Source organism: Mandrillus leucophaeus, unplaced genomic scaffold (assembly GCF_000951045.1).
Source record: "Mandrillus leucophaeus isolate KB7577 unplaced genomic scaffold, Mleu.le_1.0 Scaffold643, whole genome shotgun sequence".
Lineage (NCBI taxonomy): Eukaryota > Metazoa > Chordata > Mammalia > Primates > Cercopithecidae > Mandrillus > Mandrillus leucophaeus.
The window spans coordinates 802,959-823,685 of NW_012106953.1; the positions used below are offsets into that span (position 1 = coordinate 802,959).

At 46.1% G+C, this 20,727-nt stretch overlaps 1 protein-coding gene across 1 annotated transcript; it reads left to right on the forward strand.

The window, feature by feature from the left end:
* Window positions 1-3,120: 3,120 nt before the first annotated feature.
* On the forward strand, window positions 3,121-18,970 carry LOC105554467. Its single transcript, XM_012000963.1, has 5 exons — window positions 3,121-3,213; window positions 11,148-11,397; window positions 11,775-11,965; window positions 12,195-12,551; window positions 18,530-18,970. The coding sequence occupies exons 1-5, from the start codon at window positions 3,121-3,123 to the stop codon at window positions 18,575-18,577; spliced, it is 939 nt and encodes a 312-aa protein (XP_011856353.1). The 3' UTR covers window positions 18,578-18,970.
* The last annotated feature ends 1,757 nt before the right edge of the window (window positions 18,971-20,727 follow it).

The following is a 20,727-nucleotide window of genomic DNA, read 5'->3' on the forward strand; positions in this document are numbered from 1 at the left end:
GATCCAAAATCCTGAAAAGTGGAGGAGAAATGCTCCCCACTCTGGTGGTCCCAGTGATGGCAGCAAAACTTGACCAATAGGGGACTGCTCCTTTTGGCCAATGGTCTTTCTACTCCACCCAGAGACACAGCGAGAAAGATCTTGTTTTAAATTCTACTCCACTTCTTAGTACTTTAAGCCAATCACTTCAGCTCGTTTTCCCTTTATTTCCTCACTTCTAAAGTGGAGATAACATGATCTTCCTTGTTTACCATAACAAGGTTATTGTGGGGGTCAAATAAGAAAATGGATGTGATCATGCCCTATAAACACAAAGGCATTATTATGTACCATGATTATCCTAGTGTTTTATAGAAGGGAGCAGTAAAGGCGTAGACTTACGTGGTGGGAAACTGGATGAGCCTCCTGGAGTCTGAGTGGGTGTGAGGAATGACATCATTGCAGTCTCCAGAAACTGGATTTGCTGTTTCCACGACTTGAGTAATATCATAATCATAATGATAATGATAAGAATATCTACAATGAATTGTACACTTAGGTGTAGACACTGTACTAAATTGTACATCTATTTTATTCTGAGCTTACAGAGGAGGGCACTGAGGCTAAGAGAGGTTAACTACCTTGTCCAAAGTCACACAGCCAGTAACTGGATTTGGGTCTTGACATACCAAAGTCCTGCTCCAGAGCCCACAGCGATAACCAAATGAGCCTTCTCCTACAAGGGAATGACTCTCTCAGCTCAGTATTTTAATAAATGACTTAGGTGTTTTCTGCAGGTATTCTCAATCTCAAAGCAGACAAAGCTCTGCTAGGAGACAGGTGCTTTGTTCTAGAATTTTCTGTGCTATCTGAATATGACAGAGGGTGTTTATGATTGAGTTTTCAATGCAAATATTTTTCCTTTGCTTCTAAAAACAAACCTAGTGAAATAAGAGTAGGGTTATCAGCTAGGTTGCAGAACCTAGGATGATCTGCCTTCTAGAGTTTATGGTTAATATTCATTTGTTGAACCTTCATGCCCACCAGACTGTGTATTAGGCACAAAGAGTAGACCAAAAGCATAGTCATGTACCCGCTATTACAGTGCTTGTACCAACTGCCTATATACTGTGGCTGGGGAGGTCGGGAGAAGACTGATAAGCAAATAATATGATAGACAAAGAACTAATGTCCTTAATATATACATAGAGCTCACAGAAATGCCTAAGAAGAAAACTGTCACCATTGTGTTTTTGTTATATAAAGTCACAGTTTATCTTTTTGAAGAGAACGAGTTTATAGAAAGGCAGATTAAGAATGTAATCTTTCCCATATGACATATTTTCTTTATGTGTATTTTTTATCGCCAGAAAAATAATTTCATGGGCAAAGGGTTTCCAAATATGAGTTCTCATTTTGAGAAGGGAAAATGCAAAGTTGTTACCAAAAAACTTATCTTTAGGAAAGAATTCAGATTTACAAATGCATTCAGCCACTCTGACTAGAGGTGAGGTTGTAGAATGCGGGTGTCTATCTGTTGCAATCCCTGGCCTGCAATACCATTATTGCAGATAGATGCTCAACTCCTGGCTTCCCTGAGTAATTCCAGCCCCCATTAGAGAGGTTTGATTTCAAAGGACTGTGGAGAGTCTCTTTCAGGAAAACAGAGATCGAGCAATGCTGATCACAAGCTGCTGGAGCTGGATCCCCTCTAGGGGGCATGCCCAGGGAGTCTCACAGCCCTGCCAGTTTGACAGCAAAATGGTACAGACAGGAAAACTGCACTCTCTCTTGCTCAGGCTGATCCCGGTTAATGTCCAATGTTCCTTGGAGAAGGATCAAGGACTCTGGGTCTACTGGCAGCCTGAACTGCCTCCTGCAGCTCCCTTTGCTCCCGTCATCCTCGAAGTCTGTTTAACCAACTTCCCAGAAGCCATCCATTGATCTTCCAGTACGTTGGTCAGCAGGGATGAGATTGGGTCAGATGAGGAACCCATCCTTGAGGAACTCGTGATCAAGTTGTCCCTCTGTTTGATCAGTTTTTCAAGTGTCGTTGTATTCTAGCTTGTTTACTTCTACATTCCCAGAACAATGTGGCCCTGGAGAATGATTCATTTAGGACCAGCTACTGCATTGTGTGGTGAGAAGGGAGAGGATATAGGAAAAGTGCTTCTGTAATAGCTGCTCTGATGCCAGTGGTGGTGTTGGCAGTCACCACCCTCCTTCCTAACTCTACTGGCAGGCTGTGGAGGCAGGGTGTGATGTCCAGCTGCAGATTTCTGATACTGTCAAGAGTGCTCACATCCCACAGCCCCTTGAGCTATATTATTCCTTGGAGAAGAGTTTCACACTGCTCCACTCAGAGCTCCAACTCCAAGCTGTGGGTTGAATAAAGAAGACAGGGGAAGTGATCTAATCACCAACACACATCTCTCTTCAGTACATTTATAGAAGACTCACAAAGTTACTCACTTTGAGAAATTAGATACTGTATAGATGTTGTCTCCAAATGCTAACATTATGTAAGGACATGACATTGCCTTCTTCACGAGGAAGAGGAAAAGCAATTTTCCTTGTTTGGCTTAGGTTGATCATATGAGAAGAGCACAGAAAAAATCAACTATTAAATAGTGGGAAACTACATCCATCACCACTGAGGGAGATGGTGTTTTGAATACAATGAAAATGTAACTAATCAGTGAAGAAGCTCTCAGGTTCTGTCTAGATTTTGTTTTAGCAGGCCTTACCCCTGAAAACTATTTTATCTTTAACCTTCATCACACAAATACCCTTTCCCTTGAGTGAGTAGCATCGTCAACCACTTGGGCATTTCCCCAGATGTAGTCAGGCTTAGCTGGTTGGGCATAAACACTGTAGACATGACTAAGCTTAATTCCATTACATGAATTGCTTGCAAAAAATAGAAGTATCCCCTTAGAACCTGAATAAGGAGTTTCCCAAAGTTGTGAGGCCTTGAGTGGACCTCTCCCTGCTATGTTTTCCTCAGAGTGCTGATCTGGGACCCAAGAAACAGGGTGCACCTGTTGATGTGGTTTCTCCTCCCTGCCCGCCAAGTCACAGACCCTGACATGCTGTTGCTCTGGTGGCTACTCTACCACTCTCAGCCATCACACATCTGACATGTCACTTGTCACTGGTGCTGATGAGTGCTTCGGATTCAGTAGCAAGTATGGCAGGGCCAGTGGCAGGAAGATGGAAGCTGTGGACCATCATGTGTGTGGACCATGGTATGATCTGTCTTCACTACTAAACTGGAAAATGAAGATGATGATGATGGAAATTTTCCTGTGGATATGAGATGGGTGGGGACACAGATGGAGCCCTTTTGGACCAAGGACATGGAAGCAAGAATGAAGGCCTGTCCTTCCACAGGCATTCTTGCCATGACTCCATGGATTCATCTCTCCCTAGGAATGCTGTCATGATTCCCAAGATCCTTCTCATCCTAGGAGTGATAGCAAAACTCCTCAGACCTGTCTGCCCTGAAGAGGGTCCACTATGAACCTCCAGACCTATCAATCTAGGAGGGCTATTGACTCCTTAGAAGCAGTGCAAAGTAGGAAAGTACATCGATACTCTCCAGGTACATCTCTTGCTGGAGAAATAATCATGACTTCCCAGATCCATTGCCCCACTCTGTCCCTCAGGAAGACCTATCTTAACTCTACAGTGGAGACATCTCCATCCAGCAAGACCTTCCATGATTTTCCAGGTTGGCTTCCAATATCTATCACTTTCTGCCCAGAACCAAAATGAGCGAGATATGAAAAAGAGCCTCCAGTAAGTCTTTTCCTCATTGGAAGAGTCCAGGAACCTTTCATTTATTCCAAAAAGCAGCAAATACTAATATAATTCAGACCTCTCTCCACCACGAGAAAAAAAAAAAAAAAAGCAAACAAAATCCCATTCTGAAAATAAGAAGTAGCATGCCTTCAAAGGCTCTTTCCCCAGCTGTAGCAAACTTCAGATAAGCTCCTTATCTGCAAGTCACACTCTGGATCTCCTTACCACCAGAGTGAGCACAGGAAGTCCTCTGACTCAGATCCGTCTCTCTGTGGAATAGACCTTGGCCAAGAAACTCTGATTCTGGAAACAGGGAGCAACTCTTCTGATTCCAATCTGATCCCGCTCCAGATGGGTCAAGTTCCTGCAAATAAGGCTGAGTACTTGCTTTCTTGGGCCCAAACTGACATGCAGTGGAAACCTTACGAGCTTAGGTGAGCCAAAGAAACCACAGAGTTTGAAGTTGAATTCCAAATGCCAAAACCATATTTTAGTAACTTTAAACTGGATTATTTAGACCAAAGGAGAAATGCAGAGAAGATGAGGAGTCCTCCCAGTGGGGAAAGGGGCTGGCCCGGAGCCAGTCAGAATAAGAGTGTGGAGGTGCCAAAGCCCCTAGACAGCTATGTGGATGAACACTTGGACTGAATGCTCAGGGGACAGGAGAGAGGAATCCCATGGCCAAATTGATTGAGAAGAATAAGCCTAAGGAGATCAGAGATAAGAAAGTAAAGACTCACTACAGTGGTCTTGCACCTCCCTCCAATGGATTCAATGTCTGGCTGGGACACCACAAGGATAGAGGGAACAGATCCGGTGTGTTTGACCGAAGACAATTTGCAGGCATGCAAGCAAGAAGCTAGTCACTGTTATGAAGGTATGAGCATGGGGGATGGACCTTCAGTTGCTACATCTAATCTTGGCTAACAACCAGGGCTTACCCAGATCAGTAGCAACTCATTGGGCACCAACTTTGGTCTTAGGAGAATTTGGGGCTGGAAATTCTAATTAGCGACACCCTGAACTTCTCAGCTATTCTAATATAGAAGAAACACTGATTTTTCAGTACCCTGAGGACACCTAGAGTTTATTCTGCTTAGAGTTTTTCTCTATTTTACTGTTCTTTCTGTAGCTGAACATATCCATATTTATTAGAAAAAGTACAAAGCCCCTTAATTTGTACTTCTAGCATTAACAAGGGGGTAGACGCAAGACCAGAACTGGGGAGTGTTCTCTCTCTTAGACAGCAATCAGCAGCACAGACAGCATGTCTGGCAGTTGGCTGTAAAGACCACTGACATCAACAAGATCCCACATTTTATGAGCAATAACTTGGGTTCAAAAATGCAAGTTTAGAACACGAAGGTGAGTTACATAACACATACTCAAGGAAAAAAGCAAACAAAATAGGTCAAAGATAAACCAAAAGGAATACATCCCAGCCAATGCCGGACAAGGTGGAGATGAAGAAGAATCTCTTTAGGCTATACAATGACTAAACAGAGCAATTTGGAGGCGAATGGCAGAGTCTCCTCCTCTTCCAGATTGACTGTTTAGAGGTTGACAGGGGTACCATGCCCTGCCATTGCTTCATTTCTGCTTAGGAACAGTATTAAAAGTTCCTGGACAGGTGCCAAAAGTACCACTGACATGCAGTGAGTCTCACAAGACCATCACCTTCGGGGTGTTGAGCAGAGAGGCTGACCAGGCAAGTTTCAAACACACTGGAACAGTTTCTCTCCAGTTCCACTTTAAGAGGGTGGCACCGCCACCAGACCTCCTGGCGTGAAGAGGCTCCACCCCTACTGAGAAACAGGTTTCCTCCTTAGCCATCACTGCTCTAAATTTTTGCCGCCACCCTCACATGTGATCCTACACCCTCAGAGCCCTGAGCTATTCTTACTCTGTTGTGTCTGCAGCTCTCTGGTTCTAATCCCAGCACCAGGAATCCACCACCAACTTCCGGGGTCTACTACCAATTTCTAGTGTTTGCACTTCATTGCTGATTTTCACACCCAGGCCCAGAAGTTCACCCACCAACCATTGCAATTTGCCCCCAGGTCCCAGGGGTCCAACAGCTTCTGGATTCACCCCAGTCTCTTAGGTTGCGCCCAATGACCCAAGAGTACACACTGATTCTCAACTCCCCATTCCTCCTCTTTTCCCAAATGAAAGTTCTACCCTTTTCCCCCTGGAGCTTTATTTTTTCTTCTAATTTCCCATCTTTTTCTCCATAGGGGAGTTTTGGTGATTTTGTATAGGGGCCCGTACTGACCCCAGAGTTGATTAAATAGATTCTGCCCCCCACCCTATGATATGAATACACTGTCGCAACAAAAACTACACTAAGCTGCTAAATGAAAGAGCCCTGTACTCTACTGTTTTGTCTAAACTACAGTTACAGCCCTGCAGAGAAACAGTAATACAAACAAGTAATATGTTTCAAATAAGAAAGAGGAGAAGAAGGAGGAGAAGTGATTATAGGGAAACTGAGCAATGAAGCAAACTTTTGTCTATCCATGCAAATTCTCCTGCTCCCAGTACCTTGTGAGTTGTACATGATGCTCCTCAGCAGGTTAGGCTGAGAATAAAGGGCCCAATTCAGATGACTCCTCTGCTCTGGTGAGTCACCTCCTCTGTTTCTTAAAAGGAGAAATCCAGAGCTTTCTCTGATGTGACGCCAAACTTAGTTTATTTTTTAAAATTGAAACTCTAACCCTTATATTTGTGTGAAACCCATGGTTTGTGAAATATTATTTAAAATAATTTTAAGAAGCCATAAAACATGGCTGTATGTGGGTAACTATGACAGGTCATAACTGTAGCAGCTGCCAACTACTTGGCTGTAACGGACTCGAACTCTTCAGCGTTTGTTTGTTTGTTTGTTAACTGATTTTACTTGCCTATTAAACCCTTAGCCTATTAAACACTTAGTGTTGCTCATGAAGCTTGAGAAAGCAGCTCACACTGCTAATTTTCCCTGATGTAGTTGTTTGAAATAAGCTTGAATTAAAGGAATCTCCGGCATTTTTCTGAACCCACACAAAATGAGATGCATTTGTTTGGTGGCTGTTTTCTTCTCTCTCTCTCTGTTTTGATTCGTTTTATTTTGCTGGCTCTAGGAGCTGGGGCCTCAATGATGAACAAGATCCAGGCATTGGCCTCAAAGAGCCCACAGGCTGGTGTTCAAGAGCCAGGTAAACCCTTCCTTCCTTGACAAGGGTCAGCTTTGAACAGAGATGGATAAGTGGATGTGTAAACTGCCAACTTTGGGATATGGAGCAAGAAGGCAAAGAGCTGGAGAACTGCCACTCAGAATACAAGTTGATGCAGAGAAAATGTATCAGCAGGATCCAGAGCACCAGGAAGCTGAATCAGCAGAGCTGATTAACAGTGAGAATTAACAGTGAGATGACTCACCCCTTTCCATGCAGGGGAAATGCATCCCTCTTCTTCGTATCCTTTCTCCCTGCACATATGACACTGGGCAGAAACTGTCCATGTGTTTGCCTCTGGCACTGGGCTGTGTCTTAGTTCTTTCTATCCCACTTCCTGACATTACCATCTACCACACTTTCTGGTGCAGAGCGGAGCTTAATAAATAATTGTTGTATTAAACAAGCATTCAAGAAGAAATGTCCTCACTAAGTAGGCGGTTGAACTGGAATAGCTCCCAAATTCTGTTCTACTTGGAGATTCTATGATTATATAGAGAGCCTGACATGGGATAGGTGCCCACTAAATATTGATTCAGATCATGCCTGCTTAATTTTGCAGTTATTTGTGCCCATGTTTTATCTCCCCATATAATCAGCTTACTTTTTCTGCAACTATATTAATCATTTACCAAGCACTTTAGTAATCACTTAGCATGCATTGTCTTACTTGATTTTCATATAACCCTAGGAGCTAGTGATTTAGTTTCTATTGCTGCATGACATCCACTCTATAACTTAATGGCTTAAAACAACCATTTATTATTATCTGTCTTCGTTTATATACTAACTGGGCTCAGTATATTCCCATTCTTTTTGGGGTCCCGAATGTGGGCTAGTGCTGCAGTTGTCAGAAGGCCCAAAGGTGCTGGATGTCAGGAGGGCTCACTCGGCTGTCAGTTGATGCTTGCTGTTGGCTAGGTCTTATTCTGACTGGCTCCGGGCCAGCCCCTTTCCCCACTGGGAGGACTGAGAAGCCTGAGCACTTGGAAAAGCCATGTGTAGGTGCTCTGGCTAACAGTCCCAGCCAACAGCTGGGTTTGAAGCGGGAGCATCCCAAAAGACCCACACAGAATGACTTAGCTTGTATGACCTAGCCTTGGAAGTCCCAGACCGTCACTTTTGCCACATTCCAATGCTCAAGTAAGTCCCTGAGGCCAGCCCAGATGCAAAGGAAGGGGAATTAGATTTCATCTGTTGATGGAGGAATGGCAAGGTCATTTCTGAAGAGCAGCTGAGATGGAAAGTATTTTGTAGGCATTTATGGAAAATGCCATCTGCCACAGTAGTTACTATTAATATCTCTTTCTACACATGAGGAAATTTCACAATGACTTAGCTAAGTTATATGATTAACCTGCTTGTTCAAGATCAACCAGATCCAGATGCCTTCTAATTTGGTAACCATTATACTTCACTTAGGATAGTGTTCTAAAATTTTAATAAGGAAGGAGTCACTCCTTTCAAAATGCAGTGTTAGTATCAAGAATATGAAAATATAAATTCTTGTAAAATTTATAAAGTAGAAATATAAATTCTAGTAACACTTAGGATGCCAATAAATATTACTGAAGGAGAAGCTAACGTCTGCTGCACTGCTTCAGTGGTCCAGGCACTCATACACTATATATAAACTCACTTAATCCTCACAGTTATCTTTTTCCCCCAGATGAAAGTGAACTTTAGAGGGATTAAATGCCTTGCCTCAAACCACATAACCACTTAGCGACAGAGCCAGGGTTTGAACACAGTCATGTCTCAGTCCACATTCCATGTGCTTTCCACTGAGCTCCATGTTGTAGGTTGAGCTCCTCAGGAATCAGTCTCTGAGATGACAGTAGCATGCAGGAAGTTAACAAAAAAGTGCTCAGGGGGAACACATGTGGGGAAGGGGAAAATGCAGGATCAGGCAAAGGAGAAGGTGGGCTGTGATGCAAACAGTAATTCAGCAGGCCCCCAGAGAGCTCTGAAGCCAGGATAGCCCTTCAGAGTTGTCTTACCAGGGACGCAGAGTCTGCCCTTTCATTTCCACCCCTTTCAAGGTAGAAAGCAACATAGTAAATGGTTGCCGGATTAAGGCTGAAGTGTAAAGGGAGGGAGTATCACAGAAGGGAGAAAGCACTGACATGTAAGGGCAGCCAGTCTAGGCTCTCGACAAGAAGATTCTTTCCTGCAAAAGACTAGGATGTTCAGGGCCCTCACTACTATACAATCCTCAAAAGGTGAAGCCAGGTCTCTTAGCCCAGACAAAGCGCTAAGACGAATGCTGCAAGTCCCTCTAGATAACCTGCCGGACGAATCTTCAGAGCAGGCTGGTACATTTTTAATGTCATTGAGTTCAGACATGGCCCCAAATGGAATCAACCTACAGTATTGAATTTTTTACTCTAGGATTCCAAATTGTGTGACCATATACCCAATGATGAGTTCCAAAAAGTAAATAATTCAGGAGCTAGTCACTCATGGAGGTCAGTGGTGGGAGACAGTTAACTAATCAGACGTTAACAGCTATTCATAATGATAGTCATCTTCAAAGGGTAGAGTCCAAAGAGGGTGAAATGAAATAAAGGAACCATACATTCCCCAGATCCCATCCCTTATGTCTCTGCCTGATGCAGCCTCATCTCCAGTCTCTGTGAACAGGCAGAAGCAAAAGTAGGGAGAATTCGAAGTCAACCGGGAAGAGGAAAAAATGAGAAAATGTAAGGAGATGGAACTAATTTATTAAATACATGCTATGTCACTTAATTTGTATTACCACCCTATGGATTACTATAATCCTAAGCTTTTCGGAAGAGGAAATTGAGATGCCAAAGGACCACTTGAAAACCCATGGATGTGGGAAGAAATAGGAAAGAGAAGAAAAACAATGAAGGGAAGAGGGAAGGGGGAACTGGAATTGGGCACATTTATCAGGAAAGGGGGGCAATAATTTTTAAAACGTTGCCAAAGCACCCTGCAAGCTGCCAAAACACATGTTCCCTCCTGCTGCACCCAAACAGTGAGAAACCAAGTCCCAGGACTATGGTCCCTTAGTGACCTCACAGCCAGCATCCACTGCCCTGCGCCTTTAATGATCACACTCAAACCAGGACTGGCTGTAGCCTGTGTGGACCCCTATCGGTGCTGCCAACAGTTCATCAAGGGAAAATGCCATTATTCAGAGCACTCCTAAAGTTCTGCCCTTCTGCAGAACAGATGGGAGGGAAGAGTCCGCCTGGGTCCTGGCAGTGGGACTGAGACTCTGGCAGGAGCATTGAGGGAGGATTAACAAGTCAAAGTCTAAAAGAAAAGGACCATCCTGGAGGCACACCCAAGTGGCAGGCACTGTCCTCTCAGAACTGAACGAGGAGGCAGGGGGCATATGAGGCCAGGTCCCCCAAAACAGTCTCACTGTGACCCTTAGTGCCACCAAGCAACCAAGGAGGTGGGGCAGGTAAAGAGGGACCTGGATGATGGATGGAGTGGGAAGATGTTATTTACTGAGGAAGGTAGAACTAGAGTCAAGCAAATGCCAGCCAGCCTTTTGGAGGGTTTGGGTGGATAAGGGACAATGCCAAAACCAGCATTAATTTTCAATCCTGGGTGGTGGAAAGACTATGTATGTATGTATGTATGTATGTATGTATGTATGTATGTGTAATTTCTCTATGTCAGACATTGCTGGATTTGTGCCCCCCTCTATAATCTACTGATTGTGGGACTTCACGCGAGGTACAAAACATAAGTGACCTAATAAGCCCTCTCGACAGGGCTTCAGGGAGGAGCCAAGGCTGGCACATAGTCAGAGGGCAGGAAAAGTTCCACTCCCTCCGTGTGATTAGGAGGGCTGCTTTGTTTTCTTCGCAGGCAGAGACCTCAAAGATGAGTGTGACTTGTGGCTATCATTGGAATGCTCTAACGGGAGGGAGCCCTAAGCTAAGGGGAGGGGCTGGATCAGCCCCGGGAGGGCGAGCGACAAAGGGGCATTGTTTCCCGGGAGGGCAGGCTGGGGCAAGGCTGACTCCACTGCCGGCCTGGGTGTGGGCAGGTTTGCTCCTGGCAGGAGAAGACCTCCATCCCGGCCCACAATAGCCAACCCAAAACAGTTCTGTCAAAATTAAAAGACGCAGGAAAATGCCAGCGACCGTTTATTTTCTCCTGGGGTAGGTGGGGGAGAAAGCAGCTCCTTTTTCTGGGCTGGATGGAGTCTCAGAGAGGGGGCCAGATGACAGCATCGCCCTTTCCTCTCTGGCTATTGCGCACTTTCTGGAGCCTCGCTCAGCCTGCTCCCTCCGGCGCAACACGCCAATGCTGCTACCCACAACGCACAGACCAGAAACCAGGATAGACAGAAGCCTGGGATGGCCTGGCACCCAGCAGGCCCAGCGCAAACGCAAGGTCTCTTCCTCTCCTCTCGGTAACCCCACGCCCAGTCCCGGGAGAGGGAGCGGATGCTTATTTCCGAAAGCTGGCAGTCCTGCAGTGGCAACTGGAAAAATATATATACTTGTGTGTGTGTGTGTGTGAGTGTGTGTGTGCGCGCGCGCGCCCCCGCGCGCACAGTGCATATCGTGCCCAGCTACAAGGAAACCTGGCGGCTCCTCTGACAAACAACTTTGAGTCCCGGCAGGGCGGAGGTGGAGAGAGATTCTCCGCCTGGGTAAGGGCGGTTGGATGGCCGAGTACTCTGTGTTGGGGCTGTTGTCCTTCTCCGGAGTCCCGGGAGTGCCTTGGTGTCCCTTCCCAGGGCTCGGGCTCCTTTGAGAGAATCAAGAGGAAGGTGTTTTTCACTAGGACTCGCGGCGGGCCCCACCTGCCTCCCGTGGCCTGCCGGGAGCTATTACAGCAGGGTCTGCCCGTCGGACGACGGCGGCTCCAATCTGGGGTCCCGCCGGCGCGGACTCTCAGCTCTCTCCCGATACCCGCTGGCCTCTCACATCTTTGTGAGCGGCACTCGCCGCCACGGGGAGGGTGAGATCAAAGAGGTAAACCTAGGCCTGGAGGGACGGCCAGGGCTCCTTCCCGCGGGCCAGCCTCTCGTCCTTCCTCCCGGGACGGGGCTCTTTCCCTTTCTCCGGATGCGGGCCTTTCAGAGTCAGCGACGCCTTAGACTCCTCCCAGAAAAATGCACCCTCATCTACCCAATTCTGCCCTACCCTTTGGAGCTCCCGGACCCGCTGACCACTCGGTAAGGTCTGAGCCCACCCCCGGAAGGGCTGCTTGTCGGGGACGGGTTCGCCCTCTCCTGGCCTCCCCGGACCAGCACGCGGGGAGGATCCCGGCAACGCCGGGCGCCTGCAGACCTTGAACGGCCTTACCCTGGTGACCTCCCCGGGAAAGGCTGGGCGGTGCTTCCACCCTGAGGGCCACTTGTTAATTTGCACGAGAAAGTGCTGCCGAGGGTCCACACGTGCGAATCCACCTGTGGAGCGCGTCCCCGCCCTGGGGGCAAGGCCTACGGGAGGCCAAAGGGGAGAAGTTGCCGGAAGACTGGGAAGTAAGGGCAGGGGCGTCGGAGGAATCGAAGGTGCAGTGACATCAGGCTCGGACACCCGGCGGACTCCTCTCAAGGTGATCGGATACTTCCGAGAGCCCCACAGCCCTCCTGGACCTTTGCCCTCGCGTCTGGGATGCGCTTGGGCGCCCCCAGTCTGCAAAGCGTTCGTACCTCCAGTCGGTTGACGTTTTCGCTGGGCTGCTGTGCGAACAGTCTCCGCGCTCCTCCACTGTGAGATATTTCACAGTTTCACCCGCAGAGGGCAATCTTATTCCAAGTTCCTGAGCGCCCTAGGCCTCTCTCTCCTCCCTGCCTAACTGGTGGTGGGACTTCGTCGTCTTCCAGGTTTACAGTCTTTTCCTCCCCATGGCTTCTCTTTCCTCCCGGTCTCAGGCACTGGGCATTTCCAGTCGATCCAGCAGGTCTGGCTTCTCTCGCATATGCAGTAAGGGTTAGGGGAGAAGGTCCCAGCTCGTCTTGTCTCTAGCAGAGTGTGAACTGGCTCTGCTGACGAGGTGGCTGTCCTTTTATTCCTTCTCCTGAGAACTGTTTATATATTAAGGAGCTTCACAGCCTCCAGTATAAGGAAAGCAGATAGGAACTGATCGTATAAGACTCTGTAAATGTTTTAGACTTCGGCCTTAATGGGAAAGAAATGGGGGTGCCATTCGTGGGTTTTTGAGCAGCAGATGGACATTACTTTTCACCATGACCACGCCAGCTGCAGTTTGGAGAATAGACTGTAGGGGTCACTGTGCAAACTGGAGGCCGCGATCCAGGTGTGAACCAGGTGAAAGAGAGCTCGGGCCATGGAGTGGCGCTGGAGGTAGAGAGAAGCACTCAGACTCTGGATTTGTTTTTTGAAAGCAGGATAAAAGGCCGGGCGCGATGGCTCACGCCTGTAATCCCAGCACTTTGGGAGGCCGAGGCAGGCGAATCATGAGGTCAGGAGTTCGAGACCAGTCTGGCCAACATAGTGAAACCCCGTCTCTACTGAAAATACAAAAAAAATTAGCCGAGTGTGGTGGTGTGCACCCGTAATCCCAGCTACTCAGGAGGCTGAGGCAAAAGAATTGTGTGAACCCAAGAGGCAGAGGTTGCAGTGAGCCAAGATTGCACCATTGCACTCCAGCCGGGGTGACAGTGCAAGACACCAAGACGCTGTCTCAAATATATATATGTATAAGATTTTTTTTCTGATTGTTTGTGGGGGTATGAGAAAAAGACAGGAATCAGGGATGACTCCAAGTAGCTGGAAAAACAGAGGTGCTGCTGGCTGAGATTGGAAGATGTTGGGGTAGAGGGGAAAGAGAGCTTAATGTTATATATTTTAGGCTTGAGGTGTTTATTAGAAAAACAAGTGGAGAAGTTGATTGGGCAGACACGCAGGTCTGGAGAGGGCTGGGCTGGAGATAGAAATATGGGTTGCCATGATACAGGCATGGGACTGAAAGCCACGAGCTTGGAGAGATCATTAGAGAGTGAGTAGAGACAGAGCCGGGTGAACCCCTGAGATCCGGTTCCCCCAACGTGTACATGCAGTCTGTTTCCTCTTCTCAACTACAGTTCCCATGGTCTTGTCTTGTTCACAGAACCTGCTCAAAGAGCATCTATTAAATGAAGGAACCCAACTTTCATCACATGTAAAACAAACATCATTATAATCCTACCTCATAAGGTTGTTGTCAGAAAAAGTTAAATACGGTAATGAAAGTGAAACTGCCTTCTGTTTAGTAGACGCCTTGTATATTTTTAAAGTGTAGGCTTCATTATCTCATTCTGTGCAGCTTGTATTACTTGATTGTATCTTCAGTTTCTGATGCATGCAAGGCAGACACTCTTGTTCTCAGTTTATTGACGAGGAAAGTAGGTTTGGTGAGACAAAATAAGTCCCTGAAGCTGCATATCTAATAGTAACACCAGTGGCTGACCTATTTGAGCACATCTGCGGCAGGCACTCTGTTAATGATTTTGCATGTGTTATCTGGCAACAACACAGCGAGGTGGGGATTATTATCTTCACTTGCACATGAGGAAACCGAAGCATAGAGAGGGTGGTTAACTTAGCCAAGGTCCCATAGTCAGTGGTTGGAAGAGCCTGGGTCGTGAAGCAGACCTCCCCATCCTGGTTCAATGTTCTTTTCGCAGCCTGGTAACTCCTCTTCTTCATCCCCCTACTAGACTCCTGCGAGGGCCAGGCCTCTCCACTCCTTCCCTTGACATTGGCAACATTCCTCTCTCGTTAGGTTGCTCTCCTACAAAGCCTGCTTGCTGCAGGATACAAGAGTTCAGTCACTCTTTGGGAACTGTCTGCCGGTGAAAACATTTTGGCTTATTGCTCCCCTTTCTGGAAAGTCCTTTCCCCTCCTCTCTGCCTTATGAACTCCTGTGTGTTCTTCCAAGCCCTGGTGAACTCCTATGTGGTTTTCCAAGTCCAATTAATATGTCACCTCTGTTGTGAAGCTTTCCCTGCTTGCACCCGACAAGTGGCATGACTTAGACCATGTGACACTTTGTTCATAGGTCTATCAAGACAAACTGACAATTTCCTGTGGGTTTGACTGGTGCCCCCTTAAGATTGTGATTTTTCTCTCAAAAAGGTTCTTATGTTTTCATATATTTTTAGCCAACATGCTGTTTGCTTCATGAATACATACATGAATGACCCATTTACAATCACTATCAAAGCAAATTTATGGATTTCAAATACTCTTTTAGAGATGAGGAAATAGGCTAAGAGGAATGATTTGCCCAAAGTCACTCAACTGATTAAATATTGGAGCTTTGCCGGGTATGATTGTGCGCGCTTATAATCCCAGCTACTCAGGAAGCTAAGGCGGGGGCGGTGGGCGGGTGGGCGGCAGTGATCGCTTGCGCTCAAGAGTTAGAGGCCAGTCTGGCCAGCATAGTGAGACTCTGCCTCAAATAAATAAACATAAATAAATACATAATATTGGAGCCTGAGCTCAAGAGAGGTGAGGAGATTTTGTCTGGTGAACGCGAAGATTTCACCCGCCTGTTGCTTCCCTCTCTGGCATCCAGGGTCCGGGAACCCTCCTCCAAATGCTCCTGCAGGTGGCAACAGAGGCCAAGGAAAGGTGAAGCATTCTGGCAGGAGTTCCCGAGACAGATGAGAAGCTCAGCTCCCTGAGGGCAGGGGCAAGGTGACTTGAAGAAAGCCAGGTCAGAGGGAGCATTTTATGCATCCATCATTTGTAATCCAGAAAGAAAAGGTTTAGACACTTTTAGTGTAAGAATTAGTCATACAACTGACATTGAAGAAAGGAAAAAGCAATTGAAATAAAAGGACAGTAAATAACAAACTATCTTACAGGCAAAGTTACACCATGTGCCACAAGACACCGAGCTAGAAAGTAGCAGGGGTAGGTCAGTATTGGGCTCCATCACCTCATGTTAGCGGCACAGGGGGTCTGTGTCTGATGTTTGGGCACAGAGAAACAAAGTCCAGGTATAGTGCATTAGGACCCAGAGGGTGTTTATGCATGGACTGATGGCCACCTGGAGGGTCAGAGTTTCTGGCTTATTGTGTCCCCAACTCTGTCCTAATACACATTTTTACCAATGGCTTGCTGAAAAAACAGAGGAAAGGTCAGTGAATTTGCCAAGGACAGGAAGCTCTGAGTGTTTGCAAGCGCCCATGTGGAGAACAGGGAACTGTACAAGTTTGAGCTGTGTGGGCCAAGAGGGAAATGGAACAAAGGGGGCATTTTACCTTTGTGTTCAAAATAATTAGACAAGGACAGCACCGAAGAGACATGGCTTTAGTAATAGTGTATGTGGAAAAGAATGGGGCTGGGGCATTTATTATAACAACTGACATTTGTGCAGCATTTATAAGGCGTCTTCATTACTCCTCATGACACATTAGAAGTGGTAACAGGGAAACCAAGGCTGGGAGTATCTTGTGTAATTAAGCGGCAGTGCTGTAGTGTGAATTGTGTTTCTGTAACCCTGGGGTTACTTCTCTTCTTTTGTTCCCCCATCTTTAATCAAGCTGCATGCTCTGCTCGTTCTTTTTTGTGAATGTCTCTCACCTCCAATCCAGTCATCCATCCCGTTAAAGGAATGGATTATCCATGTCTTTCTGAGACTATTGTACAACCTCCTCATTTAATCTCATTTCTCTTTCTTTTCCCATTAATTTTATATATGCCACATGAGCCCGATTACCAGATTTAGCAAAAAGCAAAAACAAAAAGCCAAGATACTCAGTTACATTGTTATGTTTGAATTTTAAAAATGAATAATTTTTACTGTATGGGACATACTTATATTAAAAATTATTTGTTGTTTATCTGAAATTCAAATTTAACTGTGCATTCTGTATTTTGTCTGGCAACCCTGCTAATCATGAAATACCATTTCCATCATTCCAAAAATATCCATTAGTTCTCTGTTACTTGAAGGACTGGGGCCTCAAACTCAAATTTTTACAGGTAGGTAACATACACATACGAATTAAGTGACTAGTTGGGTAAGTAGGGCCTGAAGCTAAATTCAAAATTGAAGAGCACATGTTCCCTGACCCCAGACATTCCAATTCAGACTTTAAACATATATAATCAACTCCAATAAAAGCAAAAAAGAAACACGCACACACACACACGCACACACTCTCACACTCACAGATCCATAGCCATCAGAGAGTCTGGCTTCCAATCTGAAACCTGGGCTCAACCAAACCACTTGGCCTGGAATTGGAGGTCCCTGATTGGGCTTTCTGCCCTTCACTCTCACCACTCTCCACCATGGGCCCTCCCATCTCTCCTCCACCAGCTCATCATGGATGGCCTCCCTTACCCATAGCTGTCTTCTTACCATGCCAGTCTCACAGGCCACTAAAGTCCACAGTGATCTTTCCCTTTCCATGGTCAATTTTGGCTCCTCTCTGTCCCAGGGACATCTTTAGTGGTCACATCACTTTTCTCTCCAACACCCGAAAGGGAATACAGGAAGTGACTTTGAGAGGCCCCTACCATATGCCAAGTCCTCAAAAAAGATCTTTGCTTATTTTTGTTCTCTGTCTCCTTGGTGAGATGGTGAAGTACTCAAGGGCAACAACCCTGTCTCATACGATTCCAAATGCTATATTGAGCTTTGCTATAACATCCATGCTCAATATATACTTTCTTACTGACAGGTCCAAGAGTGTACACACTCATGAACTCAGTGACCGCAGACTGGAAGTAAAATCACAAACCAGTGCTTCCCCCACCCCCACCTATCCTTCATTTACCTCTGTCACCTCCCAATTCTGGTTGCAAGCATTTTTCAAGTCTGAGGCTTTAGCCCAAATTTAAACTTTAGCTTAAATAACATCTGTTTTTTTTTTTTTTCAGAGCTGATAAGAACTTACATTTGAAAGATGGTTCTTTTTTTGGCCTCAGTCCTGCTGGGTAGTTGTGCCTTATTAGAAAATTATCCATAGCACTTTCAAAGTCCTCCTCATGAGCATATTGAACTGAGCCAGACTTGGAGCTTTGAATGGAATGCCATTTCATCTTGGCAAAGCTCCACCTTTTGTTTCTAAGGAGGGATAAAGCCTAAGGAACATGGGTGACTTAGGGACCATTTGCACCCAGACCTGATCTGCTGGGGAAAGAGGTTCAGAATCCTGGAAATACACAAATTAGACACTGAGCTGGGAAAAAGAAAGAGACAAGCACTGGTCAGGCAACCTTCAGTTTTGCTAACGCCAAAGATTTTAAAAATATCATCCCCTTCTTATGATTCGTTGGCCTGCCTAGCTATGTTCTGGCTGAGATATGCTGAGCTGGGCTGGGCTGCCGGCTCTGGGACTGGTTTGTAGCCAGCTGTGCCTTCAAAGAGCTCTCTTTTCAAGACTTCCTCCAACTCCAGATTCCACAACTGCCTCCAGGAGCTGCTGGGCCAGGGAGGGTCCTTCTGGAAGCCCGGTTGCCTTTTGAATTCTGTTTTTACTCTTTTTTTTTTTTCTTTATAAACAGATTCTCTTCATTTCAATGGGAAAAAAAGGTGTCACGACAGATCCATGTCTCTATTTTACCCTTAGGCCTCAAACTTCTTCATGGGAAAAAATGGCTTCTCCTTTTTTAATTGAAGGAACTGGAAGAAGTTCATTGTTATTCATCAACTTCAAAGAGACTATATGAGGCCCCTTGGCCAGGACTACAGAGCAGTATTTTTTAATCAGAAATTATGGCCAAAAAGAAGAGGAGACCAGAACACATGGGTAAATGTTACTGAATTAGTGGTTTTCCTTCAATAGTTTAGTTTTGGTGTGTGAGAGGAAGAAAGTTGCAAGAGCTTATGTGCCAGGTACTGTGCTATGATCTGAAGATGCAGAAATGAAGAAAATGCAATCCCTGGCTCTCCCACCTGATGGGGGAAGTGAACTTCGCACCCTGTGCATAAGGAATAAGGAGTACACAGTGTAGCACTGTGGTTAGAAGCACCAGCTCTGTCATCACAGGGCTTAGCTTGTTCCCTGGCTCTGCTGTGGGCTGTGTGGCATTGGGCAAGTTACTTAACTTCTCTGTGCATTATGTTTTGCATGCTAAAAATGGGGTGAGTGATAAAATATATGTTATATGTGGTTCCTGTGGGGATTTAGTGAGTTAAAATAGTTAAAGTACTTAAGCTCAGTGCATACTTTGAGTGTTTATTACTATGATCGAGAAGATGTAGAGGAAGTATACGGGCATAGAGAGCAAGGTGCAGCTGACTGCTTGGATGAGGCAGCGGATGCTTCAAAGAGGAGGTGACATTTACTTTGCACTCTGAAAGATGAGTGGGATTTCAGTTGACAAGGGTGGCGTGAAGGAACCCAGGCAGTGGGAAGCGTGGTCGATAAGAGAGAAGGTGATGGCTCAAAGGAGTAGCAGAGACGTCAGTGTGGCTACAGCCTGGGACTCTCATGTGGCTTGGGGGAAGGGAGTAAAATCATAGGCTAAGTCTGGAAAGGTGAGTTCAGGCTAGACCGGGAAAGGCTTTAAACTCCGTGTCATTAATTCATTCATATAAATCTATGATCCCCATAAAGATGAAGAAGGAAGGCATTAAAAAGTTATGTAATTTTCTGGGTGTGGTGGCCCACGCCTGTAATCCCAGCACTTTGGGAGGCAGAAGCTGGCGGATCACTCGAGGTCAGGAGTTCGAGACCAGCCTGGACAACATGGCGAAACCCTGTCTCTACTGAAAATACAAAAATTAGCCAGATATGGTGGTGGGCGCCTGTAATCCCAGCTTCTTGGGAGGCTGAGGCACAAGAATCGCTTGAACTCGGGAGAGGTTGCAGTGAGCCGAGATCGTGCCACTGCACTCCTGCCTGGGCGACAAAGCAAGACTCCGTCTCAACATCACTGAACTAGTAGAGGGCAGAGCTGGAAGTTGAGCCAGGGTGTGTCTGACTCCAGAGCCCCGCACCTTCACTTTGTGCTTTCTCACAATGCCTATGGCTGCTGCTTTAAAACAGCACTTTCCATTTGCCTTGTTAAATGGGATTGTATATGAATTACACTGCACTGTTTATTTTTAGAGAAATAAAAGAACCTAATAAAGGAATCTGACACGGACCTTGGGTGAATAAATATGCCCTTAGGCTGCAGTGTATTTCAGAAAGCCTGGATAGGGAACTTGTGCAGTATCCCCAAGGCTCAGGCCCTGAGAAGGCATGGCCACCTGATACCCTGGTTCCTTTAGCACAAAATCCCCATGATAACCTCAGTTCGCATTTCTTTGAAATCTGCTTGGCAGAGCTGTGCGATACCTGAAACTCTCTGGGTCATTTTGCTTTGATCAAGGGCTTTGCTGTTATAGGGGCAGTCTCAGATCAGGTGGTGGAGGTCACCAGGCCTTGGAGAAAAGCCCAAACATCTTCCAATGGGACCAGGCCCTGTGATAGCATCTTTCCAACCCATTAATGGTCAGCTGGGCTCTTTTGTCCTGGGTCCATTCTGAAGGTCCTCACTCCCTTCTTTTCAGAGACACTCACTGCTCAAGGACACTTAGTCTTTAGGTCCCTGGCACCTCCTGGGAAGTAACTGGGGAGAAAAGAACAGGGCTACAGTGGGAAAGCAGACAACAGGTGCCAGACAATTTCCCTTCTCCAAACACTTCCCTGGGGACAGTTGCCGCCCATAAGCATCCTAATGCAGATCCACGATGAGCTCTTTCCTACCACACAATTCACTTTTTTTTTCTTTTTTAAGATGGAGTCTTGTTCTGTCACCCAGGCTGGAGTACGGTGGC